This window comes from Cucurbita maxima, unplaced genomic scaffold (genome assembly GCF_002738345.1).
Source record: "Cucurbita maxima cultivar Rimu unplaced genomic scaffold, Cmax_1.0 Cma_Scf00025, whole genome shotgun sequence".
Classification (NCBI taxonomy): domain Eukaryota; kingdom Viridiplantae; phylum Streptophyta; class Magnoliopsida; order Cucurbitales; family Cucurbitaceae; genus Cucurbita; species Cucurbita maxima.
Window position 1 is genome coordinate 2,473,957 of NW_019272041.1, and position 24,642 is coordinate 2,498,598.

General features: G+C 34.0%; 4 protein-coding genes across 9 annotated transcripts; 2 read left to right on the plus strand and 2 right to left on the minus strand.

The window, feature by feature from the left end:
- Positions 1-90: 90 nt before the first annotated feature.
- LOC111498673 (homogentisate solanesyltransferase, chloroplastic-like) lies at positions 91-6,199 on the minus strand. 2 transcript variants are annotated; one of them, XM_023150009.1, is made up of 10 exons: positions 5,785-6,199; positions 4,792-4,913; positions 4,543-4,689; positions 3,837-4,062; positions 3,135-3,208; positions 1,177-1,269; positions 861-978; positions 723-785; positions 494-526; positions 91-339 (listed from the first exon to the last, which is right to left on the minus strand). In XM_023150009.1, exons 1-10 carry the CDS (start codon positions 5,998-6,000, stop codon positions 265-267), a joined length of 1,167 nt encoding a protein of 388 aa, XP_023005777.1. In that variant the 5' UTR covers positions 6,001-6,199; the 3' UTR covers positions 91-264. The 2 variants fall into 2 exon arrangements, with proteins under 2 accessions (XP_023005777.1, XP_023005778.1); XM_023150010.1 differs by having other exon boundaries at positions 4,792-4,926; positions 5,785-6,188.
- Positions 6,200-6,774: 575 nt separating this feature from the next.
- LOC111498286 (probable homogentisate phytyltransferase 2, chloroplastic) lies at positions 6,775-10,892 on the minus strand. 3 transcript variants are annotated; one of them, XM_023149412.1, is made up of 10 exons: positions 10,712-10,892; positions 10,094-10,230; positions 9,718-9,864; positions 8,978-9,203; positions 8,249-8,322; positions 8,082-8,171; positions 7,523-7,643; positions 7,360-7,422; positions 7,149-7,181; positions 6,775-7,056 (listed from the first exon to the last, which is right to left on the minus strand). In XM_023149412.1, exons 1-10 carry the CDS (start codon positions 10,886-10,888, stop codon positions 6,982-6,984), a joined length of 1,143 nt encoding a protein of 380 aa, XP_023005180.1. In that variant the 5' UTR covers positions 10,889-10,892; the 3' UTR covers positions 6,775-6,981. The 3 variants fall into 3 exon arrangements, with proteins under 3 accessions (XP_023005180.1, XP_023005181.1, XP_023005182.1); XM_023149413.1 differs by having other exon boundaries at positions 7,523-7,640; positions 8,079-8,171; XM_023149414.1 differs by lacking the exon at positions 7,360-7,422.
- A 2,189-nt stretch (positions 10,893-13,081) lies between these two features.
- LOC111498284 (protein downstream neighbor of Son-like) lies at positions 13,082-19,752 on the plus strand. Of its 3 annotated transcripts, none has more exons than XM_023149407.1 (15): positions 13,082-13,257; positions 14,165-14,388; positions 14,992-15,065; positions 15,160-15,289; positions 15,378-15,451; positions 15,563-15,716; positions 15,793-15,995; positions 16,533-16,729; positions 16,804-16,902; positions 17,175-17,296; positions 17,847-17,948; positions 18,065-18,174; positions 18,305-18,392; positions 18,779-18,978; positions 19,355-19,752. In XM_023149407.1, exons 2-15 carry the CDS (start codon positions 14,278-14,280, stop codon positions 19,569-19,571), a joined length of 1,881 nt encoding a protein of 626 aa, XP_023005175.1. In that variant the 5' UTR covers positions 13,082-13,257; positions 14,165-14,277; the 3' UTR covers positions 19,572-19,752. The 3 variants fall into 3 exon arrangements, with proteins under 3 accessions (XP_023005175.1, XP_023005178.1, XP_023005176.1); XM_023149410.1 differs by having other exon boundaries at positions 16,807-16,902; XM_023149408.1 differs by lacking the exon at positions 13,082-13,257 and adding an exon at positions 13,294-13,633.
- An 889-nt stretch (positions 19,753-20,641) lies between these two features.
- LOC111498288 (40S ribosomal protein S5-like) lies at positions 20,642-23,118 on the plus strand. Its single transcript, XM_023149416.1, has 5 exons — positions 20,642-20,762; positions 21,325-21,416; positions 21,764-22,035; positions 22,499-22,702; positions 22,785-23,118. The coding sequence occupies exons 2-5, from the start codon at positions 21,327-21,329 to the stop codon at positions 22,837-22,839; spliced, it is 621 nt and encodes a 206-aa protein (XP_023005184.1). The 5' UTR covers positions 20,642-20,762; positions 21,325-21,326; the 3' UTR covers positions 22,840-23,118.
- Positions 23,119-24,642: the final 1,524 nt, after the last annotated feature.

Below are 24,642 nucleotides of genomic sequence, written 5' to 3' on the forward strand. Positions count from 1 at the left end.
ACAGGGTAAAAGTTATAATGCACAATAAATATTACAGACTATGGCTAGAATTACAATCAGCACCGTAAATCTGACTGAAAATGCTCCAAAGAACAAAATGTGGAGAATGCAATTGAAATAACTAAAATTCATTAGATGATAATACAACATGAATCTATAAAATTTTATGGCAATATTTACAAGATAAAAAATTGAATACATCCTTGCTTTTTATTTCTCATGCACCCACAAAAAGTTCATTAAATGAACAAAGGGATTGTTCTGCTAGATCAAAGGAAATATGATATACTCAGCATAGAAGAGATTCCATATAAACCGATAAAATGTTGAGATTGCTTCCTGCAAAACAAATGAAATTAATTATTAGGCTCCAGAATTTCATGGGTTGGAAACAAACCTGCCTTAGTCGCTCACTCTTTGAAGTAAACAACGTATAAAGGAAGATAAAACGCTCATTGTAGTTACTGATATGAAAGCCAGAACTGGAATTTACCTTTGAATAATTTGCTCTCTCCAACAACCATGACTGAGATTCAAAAGAAACAAGATTTTGTAAGTTTAGAGTCAATACATATAAATTAGGTGTTCTCGAGGACAGGGTTTCTTTAGTCCTTGGTTAGTATTAATACAGGCTAATCAAGAAAATAATAGCAGGAAGAAATTTATAGACACAATATAGCACATCATTCGTAGTTTGTGGGAGACTAGTGCAAGAAATGAACCTGGAAAATGAGGGACGATGCCAAGATTGCATGAACAGGGATCATTATGTTACGGTTAAAAGCCTGTAAAGATGAAATATGGCAATTTTACTTCAAAAAGATACGTAAAAGTATTTATAGTTAAAATGTCATACGGACCTGAGGCATGTAAATTGCAGCCGCTATAGCAGCAACATAATTTAACAGCAGAAGTCCAGAACCAAGAAATGAAATATTTCTAACACCAAGCGTTGTTGCTAAGGTTGATATCTGAAACCTTAATTACAATTCTCATTCAGATGACGACATGATAATTTCCTAATATATACTTCTAAAAGAATTGAGATGCAAAGCATAAGTAGAGGAAATAGGAAGGAAAAAAAAAAAGTAGGGTTTGTTGGGAAAAAAGGGTTGAGGGAACAACGTCAATTCAACTAAAAAATTTGTCACCATCGAAGTAGTTGGGGCATCTTACTTGCGATCTCCCTCCACATCTGGAAGATCTTTCGTTATGGCAATCACTAAAGCAAACAGGGTCACAAATGTGGTAATGAAAGCCACAGGTGAGCTGCAAGGAATATAATGTCCACATATAAAAATCTACGTAAACTTTTGTGCCTTGTAAGTGCCATCGGTAACTAAAGCTTAAAAAACTAAAAGCAGATACTAACATCGTGATTCTATTTATACAGACTATCATGTCGTTTCTTTATAGTTTCAATATCACTAATAAGCAACTACAAGCGATACTTTCATCGAGAGAAAATCTTGCATTAGCTTCAGATCCTAAACACACGAAAAATATTGGAACTATGAAGAAACAGCATATACTAAAGCATTAATTGCAGTAAAGATACATGAAATTTTTTTTAAAAAAAAAAGTTCACAATCTAGTATAAAATCCCCAGGCCATAAATTTATGACATTGGCGTGTGCTTGTTTGGAATGTGAATCACTATATTCCATTTTTCCTATAACTTAAGACCCCACAATATCCTTGTACCACCCGAGTCTCCGCGAGGTGCTAAATACCTAGTTTTTCTTATTAAGTCCGAGCTTTCAAGATTTTATTGAGAGCCTTAGAGATCAAATTTCAAAATTATGTAGAAGAGAAAAATGCTTGGAAAAGTCCCATGAACTCAAAAATATAAATATATAATAGTAAAAATGTGAAAAAAAAAAATGGTCAAAGTCAACCCCAGAAGGGGTATTTTGATTATTCTGTCCTCCTTCCTAGGCACATGAAAACAGGGATCAGTGAAAGATAAAGAAAAAGAAAACTAAAGAAAAGAAAAGAAAGGAGAGGGAGGGGAGAAAGTTCAGGAGAAGAACTAGGGGTTACACAGGTAGTTAGCTCAAGATATGGACTCCTATTGAGTGTAGAGACGGGTGAGCCTATAGACCAGTCCGGGTTGGATTAGGGACTACATGGGTAGGTGTCAGGATGAGAATCCCTATGGAGTGTAGGAACAAGTCAAGGCCGACGTCGCGGCTCTGTAAACCGATCTTGGAAGAGATCAAGGACTACGCAGGTAGGTGGTTTAGGATGAACACTTCTATTGTGTTGGAACCGATCAAGGCCAATGTTGTGACATCATAAATCAGTCTCGAAGAGGTACTAGGGACTATACAAGTCGACGATTGATGAGGAATCAGTTGGAACTTCGAGACCTACACAGTAGCTTAGAGCGTTGTAAGGGATAAGCCCAAACTTCCTAGAGACCAAAAGGAAAGTTGTGGAAACCTACTAAGAGAAGGATGCGATGAAAGCCTATAAGTAGGTTGCTTACTGAGTATATCTTTTTTTATACTCACCCCTTTTTCCCTTTCTTTTTCAAGCACCAATTGAGTTGGGGAGGTACTAGTGAGCTGCACTGTCACTGAGCACTATCGACTGGAGCGTTAGTCAGTTGTATTTTTTAGGGTTGATTTTGTATTCTTTTTGTATCCTGTGCCCCTTCCCCGTTTGTAAATAACTTGAACATTTGTTTGCATGGCCCTTCTTTTTGGACTTTGAATTTTTGACACTAATGTTGCATGTCTTTTAATCCCTGCAAAATTTTAATTCATCTTCAGTGGTTTGTTTTTATTTTTAATTCTGTTTTGTTTGTGTTTTTGTCACTATCGGTCGCAATCCAATTTTTTGAAGCCTTGAAAATCGGGGCCGTGACAATCCTATACTATTGGCAATACCTAGTTTATCGAATTAGTTTATTGAAGTTCATTGAACAATGACACCTATTCCACGATGGTTCAAAATTCAGGTTGAATAGACAAATTGTATGTATCTCGACGTAAATGTGGTTTTTGTCAAGCATTAACAATTCTTGTTTTCAAACTTAAGTAGAATACTCAATTTAAAGTAGTGACCACATATCTGCACCCTGATTCAATCTAACTCAAATACATTATGAATTATTAATGGCGACTAACCTCCACTCAAAGGTAAGTCCAAGAGCAGCTCTAGTGGCATAATAGACACCAAAATTAAGAAGAAAACCTCGTACCTGCAGCATTTAGTTCACTGTTTGAATTATTATCCATATTGTCAACAAAAGCACATGCCAACCAGATGATATGCTCGTAAAGCTTTAGCTCTTGGGGAAAATAGGTACTGGCAATGCACATTATAACCACGATAAGAGTTTAAAGTAGCTCTTGTGTTTCAAACTAATTAATTGCCTAAACCAGAATTCTCAATTTCAGAACTAGAATGGAAATTCTTGGAACCGAAATCAAATAATAGTTCTTTCAACTTATAGCGAAATTGTATAAAATTGGATAGCCAAGAAGATCTTGACACAGTAACGAAGTATTTAAATACCAGTGGAATATGTTTTAAATTTCTCAAAAATATATTTTCTGAAATTGGGAGTTTGAACTCAGCCATTAACTTTGTGCAAATATTTAAACAGTCATACTCCTTGAAGTGGACAGTCAGATTTTCACTTGAAATCAGCTAAGCAATCACCTGTAGCTCAATTTCAGGTAGCGAGCAAACGCGCCATACTTTTTCAACTTGCCATTCATTAAATTTTCCCCAACTTCTTTATATTCAGCACCTTTCAATATTTTATTAAGACCATGTGACATGAACTGAAGTTGAAATTTTGAAGGGAAGAGAAACGGATGTACCGTAGCAATTGTAAGAAATGCTGCTACAGGAAATCTCTTCATTCTAAATGGAGGAACAGAGTAGATAGTCCCGAGGAAAAGACCGAGACTGTAGAGAGAAGTAATAAATGGTCCAAAGTTCAATCCAACAATTAACAGACCAGCCACTGCAAAAAATATCACCAAGATCCATGCAGATTTGACTGAAAGATCTCCTGCGGCTATTGGTAAATACGGTTTGTTCACTCTGGAAATGAAACAAAAAAAGGGGACATTATATGCCACAATTGCATCGTCATCTTAATATATGTTCTCAAAATATGTAGTAAATTGAACTAATATGCGTTACTATTTATTATGTGGATCAACAGAGGTCTCCTAACCAAACTATTCATGAGGTTTCAATGGATAAAACAAATGTCAATCAGGAAAAAGCTCATGAAAAATGTTGAAAATTAGAAGAAATGATTTTCCAAGCTGAGTTCAGTGGTTTTAATCAGGACAAAGATTAAAATATGTGATTTATAATTCTAAAAATGCTATAATGAAATCTTGCTTCTTGTTTTTTTAAAAAAAAAAAAATCAATCGCATAATTGGTTGTTGATCTAGTTCCTAAGCAGTTACCATGCCAAATGATCTGATATTTAGAAGCCAAGAAAGAATGACATTTGAGTATGAAAACAAACAAATTTAAACTGATTAATGAAAAAATATTGATATACATACTTGTCAATTCCAATATCATAGATCTGATTGATACCAACTATATAACCATTTCCACATATTAAGGCAAAAAGACCAGAGAAAGCCTTAAACAGCAAGGACCACTTTATCAGGTGTGAATTCTCAATCAATGCCCTAGTCACCAACGAACTGTAAAAGGAATCAAAGTCAAAATAGTTTGGAAAATATTAAATGAACCAGGAAGAAGTCCTAGTAAGCAGTGTATTATGATACATTGATATAGCTACTTACAGAGATCCTAAAGCTGTTCCACGTATTGTATGAGGCCTTAAAAACCTCCAGCAAGCATCTCTAAATGCTGAAATATTGTTTGATAGGGGATCAGATCCTGCAGCTCCAACTCGAGTGCAGGCCTGGAAGCACCCACTATAGAACATCAATGGCATGGAAAGATATAGTCTGAGTAAATTTTTCAATTACTGAGTAGGACAAAGAAGAAGACTGAAATATGCAGGTAGAAAGAGAACAGCAACGAGGATGCTAAAAAGAAAAATGTAACAATTATTCGTACTTTTCTATGTTTTGGAAGAGTCTCATCGCATTCCGTACAATTGTGATGTAAGAAGCAACCAAATTTTAGAAAACCGGTAAAAAGTAAAGATGATACTTCCCTACTTGATCGGATTTATAGTTAGATTTTCTTTTGTATATATTTAAACTTCGATCGAACAAGGGAATCGACTCCATTTCACCAAACACAGTGCAGTTTCAACAGGCTCCTAGTTGATCGGACTTATAGTTAGATTTTCTTTTGTATATATTTAAACTTCGATCGAACAAGGGAATCGACACCATTTCACCAAACACGGTACAGTAAGTGTCAGCAAGCTCCTAGTTGATCGGACTTATAGTTAGATTTTCTTTTGTATATATTTAAACCTCGATCGAACAAGGGAATTGACTCCATTTCACCAAACACAGTATAGTAAGTATCAACAAGCTCCTAGTTGATCGGACTTATAGTTAGATTTTCTTTTGTAGATATATGAACTTCGATCGAACAAGGGAATCGAATCCATTTCACCAAACACTGTACATTAATTTTAAGTAAGTTCGGGATGCATGCTAATCCCCGAAGACACTCTTCCACGTTCGTAACACAATGTAACTTCAATAATTGGATTCCGATCATTCACAGACAAGTTCTTCATCATGCACAACAAGAGAAACTCGCTAATCGCAAATCGAAAACAGAAACATCAACCACTGAGAAAACAAACACACCTGGATTGAAGCACGTCTCCACGATTTAGTCGAAACATTTCCCCTACAACAGTACATCCATCTCGCCTGCAGTTGCAAGGCGAAATTCGGGAGCAAGAGTGAAGGTAAAGTTGCTGCATGCCTAACAAGAAGCTTTCTGTGAGGCAGAGAAGACTTGAGAGTGGAATTCACAGCCGGAGTTCGAAGAGAAACCGATTGAAACATTGAATACTCCATAGTAAAAACAACCGGAATCGGAACGGAAGTAGGAAGAAGAGATGAAGAATTTCCAGTCAGATCGTAGCAGAGGCTCGCACCGCAGAAAACTGGAGAAGGCAGATAACATTCATTGGAGGCAAAATCGCTCCGAGCCTCTAGTTCACAAATGCACGTCCACTCCCGTCTCCCAACGTGGTTGTAAATTTGTTTACCTTAGAATTTCACCATTATCATTATTAGGCTAAATTAAATCATACCTAACCCACCTAATTAATTATCAATTACGCTCCAAAAATAATTATTTTTCTTTTAATTTAAATTATAAAAAAAACTTATTTTTCCAAGAAATAATTTAATAACGAGCTTCCTTTTATTACAAAATAAACCATACGAGTATAGAAATTTGAACCTTTAATTACGGGTCCCTTGACTCGTGTCATACAAAATAGATGAAACTCATCTTAAGCGTACAAACAATCACTGTTATGTTAACGGAAATTTATACATACCATTTATAAGTAGATCCGTATAAAACAAAATTGTCCCAACTCCCGAGCACATCCACGTCAAATGTAGTTATTTTAGCTTTTAGCTATTATTATTAGGCTAACCTAAATCATACTAAATCTAAGTAATTAAATTTTAATAATGGTTATTTAATAAAAAAAAATATATTTTTAAATAATTTAAATTTTTAATAATGATGTTGATTTATTACAAAATTAAAAAATCGGATAGACGTGAGGTACCGAAAGTAAGACTTACATTGAATATAAAGATTTGAACCTTCAATCTATTAGTTCGAGTCATATAATGTATACGAATATGAACCTTGTAAGTAGAATTGTCACCTTTACGTTAACAAATATTCTACTAATTGATGCAAATTCGAAAGAAAATACACCGTACTTTTAGTTAAGTGCATCGAGAAACTATACGAACTATTAATCAACAAGCCGGGAAAAAGCAAAATTGCTCTCGATTAAATCGAGAGCGTTTTTATACGAATGGGAAGACTAGATATTCAGCATAGAACAGCTTCCACAAGAACATGTAGAAACTTGAAGCTGCTTCCTACAAAATATTAACAAAAATCATTATAAGAATAAGCATTTAAATTACTCTTAATGACAAATAAATTAAATTAAATGCATAAATTACATTACCTTGGTGTATTTTGCTTGATCTAATGCTATTGTCTGAAAAATAAAATTACACCAAATTTATTAGAAATGACATATTTCTTTTTAATTTATTTAATAGACTATTTCCACTATTTAAATTATTAAAATTTATTTAACGAGCAAACCTATGGTATCGAGATAGGTATAAGATAAATAATAAAGCTATTATTTAATGTTAACAAAAAAAAAAAACCTGAAAAATAAGAGATATTGCCATAATGGTGTGTGTCGGTATCAATATGGTTTGTCGAAATGCCTACGATAAATTTGAAAATATTATTATAAACTATATAAATAGGAAAAAATAATATATTTTAAAATTTTAAATATTTAATATTAGAAAGAAAAATGTGAACCTGAGGCATATAAATTGCCGCCAAAATGGCAGCAACGTAGTTGAGAAGAAGAATCCCGGAACCAAAAAACGCCAACCTTCTGACTCCAAGCTTTGTGGCAAAAGTTATGATTTTATATCTGTAAAAATTAAAATTAATTAAAAACAAATCGAGCGAGTCAATGAGAGACGAGTCGAGAACTAAAAAGTCAAACAAATTGAGCGAGTCAACGAGACAAGTCGAGAACTGAAAATCAAACGTTTTTATCTACAAAACTCGAGATTTGCTAGAGAACGATTTAAGAGTAACGAGTTTAGATGATTGGGGTAAAAAATGTCAATGAATTATTAGATGAAAGTGTCCCACATTGGTTAAGTTAGAGAATGGTCATGAGTTTATAATCTAAGAATATCATACTATTGTTGAGAGTCGTGTTCGTCTAACATGAATAACTATTTTATAACACCTCTAAATATTTAGAGTAGATAATAAATTATTTTTTTTAAATAAAATTACGAGTTTTGTGAATAGTAATTTTAATGATATAAATTTTTACGAGACAGTAAAAAAAACTTACTTCCGATCGCCTTCTATATCAGATAGATCTTTTGTAAGAGCTATCACCAAACCAAAAAAGGTAACAAATGTGGTGATGAAGATCACAGGTGGGCTGTTGGTAAAAAATTGTCAAAATTTTCATAATTAAAGACTATAATAATAATTAGTATTATTATTTATTATTATTACCTCCATTGGAATGGAAGTCCAAGAACCGATCTCGATGCATAATATACACCGAAGTTCACAAGAAAGCCTCTTACCTGTAAAATTAAAAATCGTTTGAAATATCTTAAATTTAGTATTAATAATTTTCGATATGGGGTAAGAATTTAAATATCATCTATAGTCCCTACCTCGACCCCAACCTACCTTAAGAATACATTGTACCCAACCCGACTGTAACAGTCTAAACTTATCACTAGTTACATATTGTTGATAGCCTCACGATTTTACGATGCATCTGTTAGTGAGACTTATAAGGAATGTTTCGTTTCCACTCCAACGGGTGGGATCTCACAATCTACCTCTTGAGTACCCAATGTTAGACGAACACGACTCTCCACAATGGTATGATATTGTCCACTTTGAGCATAAGCTCTCATGGCTTTGCTTTGGGTTTCCATCATCCAACACCTAACATCCTCTTTGAAGCCCTTCAGGTATGCATTTTAAAGTCATACTCCTTTAAGGACCCAATGTCCTCGTTGGCACATCTCAATTTGGCTCGTTACGAATCACGGTCAACTAGACGTATTTTAAAATTGTGAGATTAACGGTAATACGTCACAAGTCAAAGCAGACAATATTTGCTAACAGTGAGCTTAAATTATTACACCGATACAACTCCCCAAACGTCACAATGTACCCAACCCGAGCTAAGAGGTTGGTTGTTTAAGAAGAGAAGGTTAGACGTACCAAAGCAATGCAGAGGAAAGCAGCAATGGGGAATCTCTTCAATCTAAAAGGAGGAACGGTGTAGAGAGTCCCAAGCAATAGAGCGAAACAATAGAGAGAACTGAGGAATGGGCCTGAATTAAACGTGGCCGTAGACAGCCCAATCACCAAAAACGACGTCGTTAGAACCCATGCTTGTTTGCGTGTGATTCTCCCCGCCGCTATGGGCAAAAATGGCTTGTTTACTCTGCAAAATAAATGGTAACAAAAATTGAAAATTTTGTATTCTTAAAAAAAAAAAAACCGAATTTTATTAGTGATATTAAAAAAAAATTGTAGCCGACAAAATAATTATAAATAATGTGCGATAATAATTAACCCGATAAAAATGTTATTTAAATTAAAAATTAGAATTTTCATTTTACATCTAACTGGATTTAAAATAATAATAATAATAATAATCTCGTATAAATAAAATTTTCGAAGTCCATACACTCCGACTAAATGAAAAAAAAAAAAAAAATCCTAATATAATTGAATTAAAATAATAAAAGATAATTTAAAATTAAAATATTTAAAAAATAGATGGAGTAAAATTTTAATTATTTTAAAACTAAAAATAACAATTAATTAAAATCGGTCAATTATAGTTTTAAATAAATAAAGTCTTAATTTTTGAAATAAAAAATAATGATAATAAACTGCATAAATAAATAGTGATAGTGATAAAGTTAATTATAAGAGATAGAGAAAGAAAATACTTGTCAATTTCGACGTCATAAATCTGATTGATACCCACAATGTAGCTATTGCCACACAACAACTCTACTAGGCCGCAAAATGCTCTTGTTAGAATCGACCACTTCATTAGATTTGGATTTTCAGTCCACACTCTAACTGCCAACGAACTGTGCGTCCATTATTAGCCGATTCATATTTTTAATAAATACTTATTTATAATTTATAAGTTTTTAATTTTGAATATTAATTTTCATATAAAGTTTTACATTTATATATATATATATATATTAATAAATAACAATAAACATGGTTTTATTTATCTTTATTATTAACGAGAACGAAAAAGAAATTAAGAAACCAAAACTTTGGAATTAATATTAAAAAAATGAAAATTACCATGAAGCCACTAGAGTTCCATAGAATGTGTGAGGCCTGAGAAAAGTCCATAATACCCTTGCAAAATCCCAAATTTCTTGCGACTTTGGCTCTTCACTACCACCATTTTCCTTAGCCATTGCTTGGTTTCTCACCTCCTAACAATATATATATATAAAGAAAAAGTAAAACCAAACAAAATAGCTGTTTTTTTTTTTTTTTATATATTTCGAGACCGACCCTACAAAGAAAAAGTAAAACCAAACAAAATCGAATTTAATATTGTTAGACGAACACGACTCTTCACAATGGGTATGATATTGTCCACTTTGAGCATAAGCTCTCATGGTTTTGTTTCAGGCTTTTCCAAAAGATTTCATACAAATGTAGATAGTATTATTTGATTATAAACTCATACATCCAATTAATATAACATAATATATGTACAGAGAATAAAAAAACTAATAAATTAGTTAGAAAGAGAAACTATGCTAACTTTAAGATATATATATATATATATATATATATACGCGCGAGTGCGTACATACGTATCCAACCATCGAAACAAAATAATTAAATATGGAGAAATTTTGTATTTTTAATAAAAAATTAGAGTGAGGGTCCGAAAAATGTACAAACCGGAAGAGGAGGGTTGAGCAAGTGAGGTGGAGAACAATAAGGAAGAGGTATTTGGAAGCTTTTGAGGGTTTTAACGGCTATTTTTCTTTTACGATACGACGTCGGATTAAAGCTCTGAGAACCGTCGGCGGCGGCGGCGGCGGCCACCGTTCTTAACAAACAGGAAGCCATAGCCATATTACTTATTTTCAGAGCTTATGGAAAAAAACAAAGGGAGAGGAAAAGGGTATTTATAGAATTTCACGCACCCATTTTTTTCTCTCTTGTCTAATCCAAGACTAAGAAAAATTAAGTCTCGCAATATGACCTCTGAAAACGAAATAAAAGCGATGGCTTTCCTATTTTATTTATTTGGATCTTAAAAAATAGTTATTCAAAAACTTTTAAATAATAATAATAATAATAATTTAAATATATTTTCAAAATTTATAAAACAAAACACTAATAAATCAAATACATATTTATTATGGGGATTAGTTTAAAATTTATTCAAATATTTGAAAATATAACCATAAAAATAAAATGAAATTCAAATTATAGTGACTAATTTTATTTAATAATTGAAAAATAAAGTTTTGATGTGATGTCCCACATTGGTTTGAGAGGAGAACAAACAGCTATATATAAGGGTGTGGAGATCTCCTCTAATTGATGCGTTTTAAAGCCTTGAAGTGAAGCCCGAAAGGGAAAGTCCAAAGAGGACAATATATGCTAGCGGTGGATATAGGGCGTTACAAATGATATCTCAGAACCAGAGATCGGACGATGTGCCAGCCTTCTCGTTGTTCCTCGGAGGGGGGTAGACACGAGGCGGTGTGCCAGTAAGAACGCTGGGCCCCAAAGGGGGGTGGATTTGGGTAGGACAATATCTGCTAGCAGTGGATCTGGGCCGTTACACTTGATGAACGTTAGGAATGGTGTATTTTATTATTTTAAATATATTGAGGGTTGTTGTAGGATTTTGAATAAAGCAAGGCGACTCATTATGTTACAATGTTAGGTCTAGAAATTTTTATAATGGAGAGTAGGAGGAATTTGGTCAAAGCATGGTGGGGTATTTATGTGATTCGAAATATGACTTATTTTCATTGACTTTGACTTCAAATTCTACGTTTACCTTATCCCAATAAACCACACCTTGACTTTTAATTGGACTGGTTCAATGTCGTTGTTCAATGTGTACTTGGCAAAATTTAAGAACTTTAGGTGCCAGTTCTTAAACGTCGTCGTTTAATGGGACCTCAATTTTTTTGGTTTTTCAATTTTTGTATCCAATTTCTACCTCATTTTCAACCTAGAGACTCATTGTTTCAAAGGTTTGATTATTATTTTTGTGTTTATTATAGTTTTGAAGATTAAGCTAATGTTAATATTACCCATTAGAATTATTGTTATTAAATGTGAATATTCATCATTTATTATAGACTAAATGAATAAAAAAAAACATTTAAATTTTATTCATCCACTTAAAAAAAAAACTAAAAGTTTGAAGAATACCTTTAAATTTAAAAAATAAAAAAATATCATTGAGCTTAAAAAAATTCAAAAATACTCTTAAATTTTAAATTTTTTTTTAAAAACATCATTGAATTTAACGTTATCATCGAAATTTAAGTTATTATTGAAGTTATTATCAAATTTTTTAAAATTAGATTTAAGTTATTATTGAAAAAAAAAATTCGTTAATACATTGTATTTTTTTTTTCTAAGTTATTATCGAAATTTTTAAAAATTTAATAATATTTTTTAGATAAAATATAATTTAGAAATATTTTTATTAATTTAACCTTCCTGGTATAATTTGTTGCACTAAAATATATATATATATATATATAAATAAAGCATACATAATAAATTATTTATGTTAGTTATTAGTTTTAGATATATATACCATTTGCAAGGATTAAAAAAATAATTAGAACGAGAAGAAATGAGCTAGCTCCCCGACTTGACAATTAAGCTCGACTTGGCATCTCTTAGTAGAGGAACCACGACTCACAACTCGAACCAACTACTTTTCTTACGTCATTTCTACGAATTATGTCAATTATAACGTAGGTGATCCAATTTTTATCCACAGCCAAAATAATAATAATAATAATAATAATAATAATAAAAAAATATATATATATATATCGAGAGCTTACCATTGGGCCCAAATGTTCAGTCGATCCATTGGGCCCAAATGAAATTTAAACCAACAGCCCAAATCCAAAGCCCAATTCGAGATATAAACAAGAAAAACATTATAGAATAAAAAAGAGAAAAAAAAGAAAAAAAAACGAACCGACCTTACCAAATGGGGGGATAAAAACCGAACCAAACCGAAATTCCGGCGGGAAGCGGTTCAGTCCAACGCCAACACAAATGTGGAAAGAAAAGAAAATAGATCGTTGGACCACCTCCTAGGCTTCTCCCACGCCCTCTGCCCCTTCAGCACCGCCGTGGTTGTGGTTGTCGTCGCCGTTGCTTTGAGTGCCGGTGCTATTTCTTCCTTTGTGCCCAAGATTTACTCCTTCGATCTTCTTCTTCTATCTCGATCGCAGGTACTCTTCTCAGTCACTATCACTTGTCTTTCAACGAAAAAGTCTGCAAGATTGTTGTAGTAGTTCATGAACTGATCAGAACCAAATCCTGAAAATCGACATAACCGGATTGTGGAGAACTAGTTTTGTTCAATCATGGTCTGTGGTTCCAATTTCTCAAACCGAAAACATTGGTTCGATTCCTGGTTTAGTGAAAAGTTGTGGAGATGGAACCGATGCTCACATCCTTTACCAAAACGAAAATTTGGAACGAAATGAAAAACCAAAGCGGGGATTCTCGCGCTCTCTCTATATCTCTCTCTTCCCCGTATCAGTCGTTTTCTTCTCCCTTGTACTGTATCTCTTTCTCTCTCCCTCATTGAGCTTGGTTTTGAAGGTATGGTCAGTGGAGGTTTCCGTTGAATCGTTCACTATCGTTGTTTCTGTTTCCATTTGACACTGTTATTTTGATACTTGTAGATTCATGTACAATGAACAAAAAGTGCACTCAAATGGTTGATATTTACGATGAACAGCATTAAGAATACTAATTAAGAAGTGAGACATCCAAATGCCTATCCTCGATCTTCCTGTAGTTACTAACCTGGGAGGAGCTGAAAATTTACATAGGGAGGGGCTAAATTTTTATAATCTTTCAATTTGCGGCGACCAAATTAGAGAGTGAACTTCAAAATCTTGACCTTTTTAATATAAGTTTTCAATTTCAGACTTGTCAAGAGCGGGGCAATCTTTCCTTTTTCACCCTGCCCTTGGTTCTTAGGGGGGCCTTACATGTACCAAATGCTTTAATCGTTCATTTTTTCCCTTGATATTTTCATTTTTTGTGCAATGTTATTCACTAATGATTACCTTGGAAGAGCTGTTGCAACTAAATGTTATCTTTGTTTCATTTTCTTCATCAATGCAGTATTTTGGATACGGGTTAGGTCTGCCATATTTCAATGACATGAAGATGTGATTGGCTGTAGTATGCTACTCATTCTCATTCGTGAAGCTGCAGTCTAATATAAGCTGTTAATTATGGCAAAAGTCGTTGCTCCAAGCTCATTAACTTCAGCTTCCCATGATATCACCGGAGCGGCACCAAGAACTGGAAAATCAATTAAAAGAAAAACCCCATCTGAACTAAGGGTAAGTTGTTGACTTGCTAAATTATGTGAACGTTGTATAGTGACTCAGGCATTAAAACAATATTTTTGGCATTATTTTGATCTTCCTAAAATTTTCCGTTTCATTTGTCACTAATGTCGCTGTCCAGTCAATTATTTGTAGAAGAGTAGAATCATGGTGATCCATGAGGATTCAAATTATGATGTCTTCCCCCTCTTTATTGTGATTGTATTTGTTCTTTCTTCTTCAGTTGTTTAAAATCAATTAGTTGGTATATTGTTGTCGTCGAGAGATATTGGTAAAGTAGAGTAATTCTTAGATCACAATAGGGTGTCTAGTTCTCTGTCATGTTATGGTTATTATCAAATTTTATGCTAAGTAAGGCCAAAGTTTCAAGGTGATTGAAGAGGTAGAAGATGATACATTAAGTAAATATATTTCGACATTACGAAGCTTCACTTTTGGTACTTGCTACATTTCTTATTTCCCATTTCAAATGGGATGAGACATTCTATTTTATGCCTTATGCTCTTAAGCACACATCAAGAAGTTCTTCTGCAAAATGTAGTTAGGTTTAAGCAATATTGCTGAAACTTGTAAATATTATGCTCAAAACTTTTGCAGGGAGAGCAGTTAAAGCGATCAAATGGTTTGGATCTTCTGGACAAATCTCCTTCCAATGTTTTTGCTTCTGACAAGTAAGATTTACACTTGCTCCTCTTTGCATCCTATTTACATAACTTGCAATTATTGATTCACCGAGAGCTTTCTTATTTTTGTATGTTCCAACAGTGCTTTGGGCAATGGACTCAAGAAGCCTGTGTTACTCAGAAATCCAAGATACATCGAGACACGCATGGATGAGGTATTTCCTGCAAAAAAATCTAGGGTTAGGATCTTATCCGGAAAAGATAATGCTAAGGTTAGTGAACTTATCTGAAAGACTTTGTTGCAGAATGTATTTAAGTAATCGTATTTGGTTTTATATCAATTGATTTGTTAACACTTAGGAAGGTAGTCAGATGGAGCAGGCCAGCAGTTTCATGAATATATCTTCGCTTCCAAATTTGGTTGCAAGTCAATGGTAGGAACTTTTTTTTTTTTTTTTTAATGTCTTTCTGCTTTCTTCAGTGATTTTTAATGGTTTCTTCTGTAGAATTCGAGTTACATAATTCTGTTTAATCGTTGCTTGCAGTAAGGAGAATTCCGTTGGTTCCACGGATGTTGCCAATGATAAGACTGCTAAATCTTCTCAAATAGTTGAGAGCGGTAGCCAAAGTGTATTTCGAAGTGTCACTGAGCTCTCATCTGGAGGTGACAAATTGACAGGCTTGACATGCATTGATATGGTAGAATTCTGGAAGCAATGTTTGATTTGTTTAATTTCATATCAAATATCTTTTGTAGTTCTGTTCAATTGTATAGGGTAAAGCATTAAAAGGACTTGCTGCTCGGGAACCCACTGCAATTACTAGTTTACCATTGGACTCTTCCAAGAGATCCAACGATGCTTCATCTACTTGTTCAAGTGACTTCGGCAGTGAAAGCTGCATACTAGGTCAAAAGGCTCCACTTGATTTGACTTTAAAAACTAGCATGCGAGTGGTCTCCTCCTCCCCACTCAATTGGTGAGTGTTCCAGTATATCAGGATGTCTTGTTTCTTGGCTTGAAAGTTTCATCACTTGAATGTTTTGCGTAGTGTGAGCTATTCACTCTATGTCATGAAGAAGAGAAAACTTACTAGCTGGGTAATTCAGTCAATTTTTTGAGAAGATGCAGAGGTTTCTTCAAAGCGTTTTGAATATCCAATACAATTTGATTTTGATCTGACCTCAAGTTCTTGTGATCGATTTTCTCTAGAATTGTTTGAAAAATATTGTTCTTCTTTCCCGAGGTTTCTTTTTCTTCTTTTAATCCCTTAAGAAGCATTTGTAAGCTATCCTCATTTGAACTAGATGTGTGTCGGTTAGTTCCATTGTGTGGGGAATTTATTTATTTTTTGAAACTAAGATTTTATTATAAAATCATTCTCGGCTGCTGGTAGCATTAATATGACATGAACTCTCAAATTTGTGAATGTGCAAAGTACATTTTTTTCCTATTGCTATTATAGAATTTTAAACTATCCATTACTTATTGGCCTTCTCATCTATCCAAAATGTAGGATCCACAAGAAAATCGTGTCTGCTTCTTTGCCTCAGTTCTCAATACAAATTGGTTCTCAGGAGCAAATTAGGAACACTAGTGCGGGACTGCCACCAGCTTCTAAAGCCGCTGGTTCTGTCGTTCTCCATTCATGGATTTATCCTCAATCTACCTTGCCATCATCTCTTGTTTCAGCTTTGAATTCATCAGCAGCAGGTCGGGGTTATTTATAACATAAGATTCTGATCTTTTTGTATGTAAATTCTCACATGTTCTCCCCTTTGATGCAGTAGAATCTGAGTTCCTTAGCAGACGACAACTAGCATGGGAGGACTCATTTCAGAGCCTTTATTACATGTTTCGGAATAATGTTTGTAGATTTTTTTATGGTAACTGCCTTCAATAATGTCGGTTAAGTTATCTTGAGTATGGTTGTAGTTTTCTTTATCATCTTTCTGTAAGATGAAATAATATTCAATGCTGCTAGCTATCATTATGTTACCCAAAATTGGTTTTAAGATACTCGTTTGAATCAATACATTTCACATTGCAATATCAATACATGCTTGATTCTGATCAGTCTCAAATATAGTTTCTCTTTGCCAGATAAATGTCATTATAGAGTATACCTGATTTGATTGATTGGTTTTGAAATTTTCAGTTTGCACATCACAATTTGTGGTTATGTTTACAAGTGGAGATGCCTCACGGGGCAACAAAAACTCGTGCAACGCATATCTTTCCCAGTCAACAAGAGGACTGAGGTCTATTTTGAGTGAACATGTAAGATTTAACCCATTCATTACTATTTTACCCTGTTCCAATTTAGACATATTGCTGGAATGGACTCCGGTTGTATTTAATTTAGATTTTAAACAATGGTGACTTTATTCCTTTTGATGGGCTTCACACCTTCACTATTGTTGTTTTGGACAGATATTTTATTTTGCAGGTTAAACCTTTTATCATTATACATAATGGTAACAATTGAAATTAAAACTCAGCTAATTTGGCGTCAGCGAAGGCATATTTAAATCCATTTGTAGATGTAGTGTTAATCATCTTCAAATTTTTATTTTATGAAATTATACTTTTGTTGCTTACAACTGCACTTTGGAATTGCTTTATAAATTCTTCTAATGCTACCTGGATATTTTATTGATGCACTCTGCCCTAAGAATAGTATCTTGTAGGTGTGTTCGGTTTACAAAACAAAATAACACTAATGGAAAAATGTTGAGCTATCTAAAACCCATCTGCTTGCTCTGTTTATTGTCATAAATTTAGCTTTCAATAACATCACTTTTTCCCATTATTCTGCAATTTGGATCAGGATGTTAGTTTCTCTATGCCTCTTTGCCGTTCTAAAGTTGAGCAAGTTAACGCTGATGATCTGGTAGAACTTTCAGAGATAGAGAAGTTTAATTTGGGACAGGTTTGTATCTGTTATGTTTTCCTGTTTTCCCCATGATTTCATGATTAAGTTAGATATGGGATAAGCAAGCTCACACTTCAGCTGAGTTTGCTACTGAAAAGATATACGTTTTTCAGACACGGAGAGTTCGCTCATTTTGTGATGTAGATAGGAGCTCTCAATCATTGCTGTTTTTCAGTGAAAATAAAGACGTGCACGGGTTATATGATATCCTATTAAATTACAGGTAAATGAATATGCGTTGGTTATTTTAACAGGACTAAACACCTTAGGTCTGATCTCTAGGATTAAGTCATCTTATAACAGGATTTGTATTTACTGTGAGTGTGCCCGATATATTTGGTTATTGTTTTCAGATCTTTCTTGACTACATTGGCTGGCATGGACGTTCCTGTGTTGTTATCGCCTGTTCCCTTTCAGAATGCTGCTCTTTCCTCCCCTCAGGTGCATGGATTTTATTTATTATTTGGTTTTATCACCTCTATGACATAGCCAATTAAACTAGAAGGTATTCCAAATGGACCTGAAACGTGTACGCCATTGGTGCATGAAGTGCTTGCTGCAGCATGCCTCATTGTTTTAACCGTAATTCTTTCTTTCTTTCTTTCTTTAAAAAAAAAAATAGAAAAATGGTTACCGAAGTTTTTGTTTGTTGATCCGACAGACTTGCATTTTCACTAAAGTACTTGTTTCAGATATCATTGTCAGCCACGGGAGAACGTTTGTCTTCTCCCAAATGCTATGTTCTTCGTCTTATAATTTTTAGGCATTGGTGGCTTGTACATTCTTTGTGTCTGCTATGGTAAAAGGATGAATGCTTTGTTCTTTAGGTCAAATTCAAGGAGATGAGAAGTGCAAACCATATTGCCGCAATATCCAAAGGAAATTTATCAAAAGATGGCGACTTCATTCTACCTTCATCTGTTGGTGTCTCCTATAGCTTTGAAATCAGCGATGCATATATTCCACCATGGGTTATTTCCAGTGTATGTGCAGTCATGGGTTCCGAAGGAACAAGCTTCGAGGCCAGGTATGATTTTTGTTGTGTTCCCTTCTTGTTTGAATAATATTACCCATAATGGAATGATTTGTTGAACTTTTCTTTTAGAAAAATTGCACCACTTTTTTATGATTTTTTATTAAATTACACGTGTCTATATAAGGTTCTTCAACTTTAAAAATGTTAATTCTTTTACAATTAATTGATGTAATTGATATATTAAATTTAAATTTTATGTCTAGTAAGACTCTAAACTTTCAGTGTGTTGGGTAATAGGTCCATAAATATTTTAGCACGTATTTTGGGGTGAAAAACTAACAGATATGGTATGGATGGGGTTATTCTGCTTGGATGGGGTTATTCTGCTTGGCTCCTGATGCTTGGCATAACTTCGAATGATTTTCAGCTTCACTACAGTCCCTGTCTCGATCGGTTTGAATGTCGCTCTTGGGTCAGTAGATTCAAAACCCGACTCTCGGGCGACATCGAGTGAAGGCTTCCAACCTACCAACCATGCCTTTGGAATTCCCAACACGATCGCTTCTCTATCCTTACGTTCAGGTTTATTAAAAGGTTTGAAGTACTCGGACAGCTCTTTTACAGCCTCTCTTTCTCCTGCATGATCTTCTTCATTTTGTTGTATTGAAGCCTGTGAATATTCATTTTGTTTTTGTATGATGATCATTCCTATGTGTTCATTAACTGTGTTATTTATCTTGTATTTGCTTTGTATAATCAGATTTTGAGTTGCATGATCTTCTTCATGGCTGAGATTGTGAATGCAGTTGCCATAATTTTAACATCTATGTGTGTTCAATCCAACTCGATACATCTTGATTGTTCTCTCAATTGTTTATCCTTACAACATTTTGGTAGCTTAAGAAACTCGTAAGGTATTAAATTTTAGCAAGATGAAAGGAATAGAAACTCCAACCCTTAAAAGGAACCGTCCAATTTTGAATACCAAAAACAAATAATTATTGAAATTTAAATAAAAAATGGATTCATTTGAAGATTTGATTCCAATCGAAATATTTTCATTTTCTATCTTATTATTGTATGTTTGATGGTTAGATATTAGAAGGATTTTTTTAGATAGTGAAAATTTGAAAGTCTTTAATCTCTTTATCGAGAATTCTTGTTAATACGATTATACTTATTTGTTCAAAACTTACGAATTTTATAATTTTATAGTTTTATAATCTTTAAAAGATGTGTTATTGTTTTTATTGTTAAAAATATTTTTTATTTTATGAAAAAGGATAAAAACAACAAATTAGACTTTCTATATATATATATATATATATATAAAAGAATATTATAGCTAACACATACACAAGAACAACCATTGAACCAATTTCTCAAAACTTACATAATTTAACAAAAATTTAATTTTTAAATTGTTTTTGAATGCTTGACAATCTATAAACTCGGTACATTTTTTTAACGATTTTTCAAACAAAATTCTATTAGAATTTAAAAAAAAAAAAATTAAAAATTGATCTATATTTTTTTTAATAAAAAAAAAGCCTTAAATATGAACATAAATGTTTCATAAACCTTAAAAAGCATCGAAACAGAAGATTCGAACTCACGACCAGAGGAAAGAGAAATGTTCAGCCACTTCTCAACAATGGCAATATAAAATATAATTTTAAAATAAAATAAAATAAAATAAAAATAAAAATAAAATCAGTGGACTACGAAAAAACCCTTTTAAAAGGTAAGTCCCCGTTAAAAATGTCCCCTCTCCACCCTAGCCGCCGATCCGAGCTTTTGCCCTCCTGGTTTTCATTTGCTCGTCTCCCTTCCAAGTAAGTTTCTTCTTAATCACTCTCCAATCTACTTCTTCGTCTCCTTATCTCCGCCATAAATGTCGTCGACCCCTGTGTTTTTCCGTCTTGGTTTCTATTTTCTGTGGAAAATTGCTTTTGTTTCTGCTTTGCGGCAATGGCTCTTGCAGTTTAGCCCTAGGGTTTTAGTGCAGGTGTCTGTTTTCTGATTGCTCTCTGAACTATGTACCATTATTGATTTAAATCTCTTTTTTTGTTTATTTAGTTGAGTGGTTGTGTTGTTATTGTTATTTGGATGTTTTTGTACTGTTGATTATCAAATGTAGCTAAGATTTAAGGATTTAAGAACTCAGACGTTCCATTTTTTAATCTACTTTGACTTGAGGTTTCTGTGTCACCTCTTGGTATTGATGTTTGCACGAACTCTTAGATTCTTTTTTCTGGGAATAATTTTGTTCGTCTTCTTTCTTTGGGTGCTGCATTCTGTTCGCTTTATTCTTTAGGATTAGGATTTATCGGAACACTAGTGAACTTTGGTTCTATTCCTCCTTTTAAATCTGACTCATGACTTTGTTTTCCATAGAAATGGCTGAAGCGGTCGAAGTGGTTCAGGAACTTATCCAACCTCACCATGACGTGAAGCTTTTTAATCGCTGGACCTTTGATGATGTCCAGGTTTCAACTTTCTTTCCCAATGCGCTGTTTCTTAGACTGATGTTTGTGGGATGCAATTTTGGGTTAAATTTAACATTACGTATGATGGAAAAAAAGCTTTTACTATTGGTGGATTCATTTCACTCACGTTGATTTCATTGTCTTCCGTGTTATAAATGAGATTAAAGTCTGAGAACAACTTTTTGCCAATCTGTCTTAGATGGCTATTATGTGAAGGTGTTGGTAATTACAATTATTTTCTGTAGAAGTGTTGTTGTTAGGTTCTAACCAATCTGCTTGAAGTTGGTTGGTTTGCTGAAAACACTACGCATCGAGTTATGATTGTTATTATCGTTGGGTTTATTCAGGTTAATGACATGTCTCTGGGGGATTACATTGGAGTTGCACCTTCCAAGCATGCAACCTATGTTCCACACACTGCTGGCCGATACTCTATGAAGCGTTTCAGGAAAGCTCAATGCCCAATTGTTGAGAGACTTACTAACTCACTTATGATGCACGGCAGAAACAATGGGAAGAAACTAATGGCTGTGAGGATTATTAAGCACACTATGGAGATTATCCATCTGCTAACTGATCTAAATCCAATTCAAGTTATTGTCGATGCTGTTGTTAACAGGTATGCATATTTGATCCACTGAATTCCTCTCATGTCGCATGTCAGCTGTGCTATGTCGTTACAATATTGACAAATACTTCTCATGAGGTGATTTCTACATGGGTAAATGTGATTAGTTTATTGTATTAGAGTTTGAAGTTAATTTAAAAGATAAGTAAATTCGCCAAAATTTATGAGGTTTAACAAGATCATATCAATAAAATTGAAACTAAGACTAAACCATGAAAGATTAAATTGGATATTTTTCAACCGTAGGAACCAAGTTGTATAATTTAACCTGACTTTTACTATAATGTGGATGTTCATTCCTCTGCTTTTAGAAGAAATTTGTTACGTGATTTATTGGATTACTTCCTGATTAGTATTATATCGAGGTCAATGACCCGAGGAAAGATTGTGGTCATGCTGCAATGTTTGAGTTATGAGGGTCTCTTTAACAATTTTTGGACATGGGACTTTGCAGTGGACCCCGAGAAGATGCCACTCGAATTGGTTCAGCTGGTGTTGTTAGGCGTCAAGCTGTGGATATATCCCCTCTGCGACGCGTAAATCAAGCAATATACCTTCTTACAACCGGTGCTCGTGAGGCTGCTTTCAGAAACATCAAGACAATAGCAGAATGTTTGGCTGATGAACTCATCAACGCCGCAAAGGGTTCATCAAACAGGTACATATTACAACATCTCATACTAAATTATCATCCATCCACCCTTGCACAGTATGTCATTGCGTTTTTTCTATTCTTGCAGTTACGCTATTAAGAAAAAGGATGAGATTGAGAGAGTTGCCAAGGCCAATCGTTAAGAAGGGCAGTTGGGGAAAAGAGAGAGCTCAAAGGTTCGACAAGAGCTTCGTTTTTGTTCTTTGCCAATGCTCATCTGACATTCTTCTAATTCTAAGTTTCTGTAGACATGGTTGCCTTCAATGTTTTGTTTCTTTTGAATTCATCCAATACTTGATTAAGCTTTAAGGTGTCCTCGTATGGCTGCATGTGCTTTTGACCATGATTTTGTAAACAGTTGAGGATTTATCAGAATATTTTGAAGAATTTGATGTTTTATTTGATGGATGGTCTTTATAAGTTCGTAATTCCCTCATTATTATCCTCAAAACTTGATTGCTTTAAACTCTAAGCCTCCATCATACTCTTAAAAGTTTCTTTTTCCTATTGTAAAATTTCATGTGTTCTTTTTAGGTTTTTAGGTTGATGTTATTATCCTGCTAGTTATCTATTTGACCTAATAAGCTCGACATGCACATATACGTTCTTTGACACGAGGTCCACGTGTCTTCTAATTACTTGGCTTAGTTCTTATCCGGCTAGTTATCTGTTTGGCCTAATAAGCTTGACATGCTCTTTATATTTTATTCGACACGAGGTCCATGTGTCTTCTAATTACTTGGCTTAGTTCTTATCTCAACATGCTCTTTAATATATTTTCTTCGACACAAGGTCCACGTGCCTTCTAATTACTTGGCTTAGTTCTTATCAGGCTAGTTATTTGTTTGACCCAATAAGCTCAACATGCTCTTTAATATATTTTCTTCGACACGAGGTCCACGTGTCTTCTAATTACTTGGCTTAGTTCTTATCCGGCTAGTTATCTGTTTGGCCTAATAAGCTTGACATGCTCTTTATATTTTATTCGACACGAGGTCCATGTGTCTTCTAATTACTTGGCTTAGTTCTTATCTCAACATGCTCTTTAATATATTTTCTTCGACACAAGGTCCACGTGCCTTCTAATTACTTGGCTTAGTTCTTATCAGGCTAGTTATTTGTTTGACCCAATAAGCTCAACATGCTCTTTAATATATTTTCTTCGACACAAGGTCCACGTGCCTTCTAATTACTTGGCTTAGTTCTTATCAGGCTAGTTATTTGTTTGACCCAATAAGCTCAACATGCTCTTTAATATATTTTCTTCGACACGAGGTCCACGTGTCTTCTAATTACTTGGCTTAGTTCTTATCATGCTAGTTATTTGTTTGGCCTAATAAGCTCGACATGCTCTTTAATATATTTTCTTCGATATGAGGTCCATGTGTCTTCTAATTACATGGCTTAGTTCTTATCAGGCTAGTTATCTGTTTGCTCTAATAAGCTCGACCTTTGACACAAGGTCCACATGTTTTTTTGATTACTCAATTTAGTTCTTATTAAGTTAGTTATCTATTTGGCCTAATCCAGCTCGACATGTCCTTTAATATACGTTTTTCAACACTAAGTCCATGTGTCTTCTGATTATTTGGCTTAATTCTTATCAGACTAGTTACCTATTTGGCCCATAAGCTCGACATGCCCTTTAATAAACGTTCTTCAATATGAGGTCCACGTGTCTTCAAGGTGCCTACGCAGATTTTGACACGATAAAAGTTAATCATACTCGTAACATACTCCCATCTTTCAATTTTATTTTATATTGCCATAACCATAATAATTCCAGATTTGTTGACATAGAGGTCTTAGTTCAAATATTGACTCATTTATCAAATTAGTATGTAATAATGACGACTAGTTGTCGCCTTCCCCCAAGACTATCCATTTTTATCTAAATCATTGAAAGAAGAACTTCATTTGAACCCCGAAATACCCTTAGCTTTCTT

Coding starts and splice junctions, on each gene's coding strand:
- LOC111498673 (XM_023150009.1), bottom strand. CDS start 6,000: ATGGAGTATTCAATGTTTCAATCGGTTTCTCTTCGAACTCCGGCTGTG. Junction 4,914..5,784: donor GGAGACGTGCTTCAATCCAG/GTGTGTTTGTTT, acceptor GGGTGCTTCCAG/GCCTGCACTCGAGTTGGAGC. Junction 4,063..4,542: donor TATGATATTGGAATTGACAA/GTATGTATATCA, acceptor TTTCATTTCCAG/AGTGAACAAACCGTATTTAC.
- LOC111498288 (XM_023149416.1), top strand. CDS start 21,327: ATGGCTGAAGCGGTCGAAGTGGTTCAGGAACTTATCCAACCTCACCAT. Junction 21,417..21,763: donor GGACCTTTGATGATGTCCAG/GTTTCAACTTTC, acceptor GGGTTTATTCAG/GTTAATGACATGTCTCTGGG. Junction 22,703..22,784: donor GCAAAGGGTTCATCAAACAG/GTACATATTACA, acceptor CTATTCTTGCAG/TTACGCTATTAAGAAAAAGG.
- LOC111498286 (XM_023149412.1), bottom strand. CDS start 10,888: ATGGCTATGGCTTCCTGTTTGTTAAGAACGGTGGCCGCCGCCGCCGCC. Junction 10,231..10,711: donor TGCTCAACCCTCCTCTTCCG/GTTTGTACATTT, acceptor ATATATTGTTAG/GAGGTGAGAAACCAAGCAAT. Junction 8,323..8,977: donor CTTTCCTCTGCATTGCTTTG/GTACGTCTAACC, acceptor TTAATTTTACAG/GTAAGAGGCTTTCTTGTGAA.
- LOC111498284 (XM_023149407.1), top strand. CDS start 14,278: ATGGCAAAAGTCGTTGCTCCAAGCTCATTAACTTCAGCTTCCCATGAT. Junction 16,730..16,803: donor TTTGAATTCATCAGCAGCAG/GTCGGGGTTATT, acceptor CCTTTGATGCAG/TAGAATCTGAGTTCCTTAGC. Junction 18,979..19,354: donor GGAACAAGCTTCGAGGCCAG/GTATGATTTTTG, acceptor AATGATTTTCAG/CTTCACTACAGTCCCTGTCT.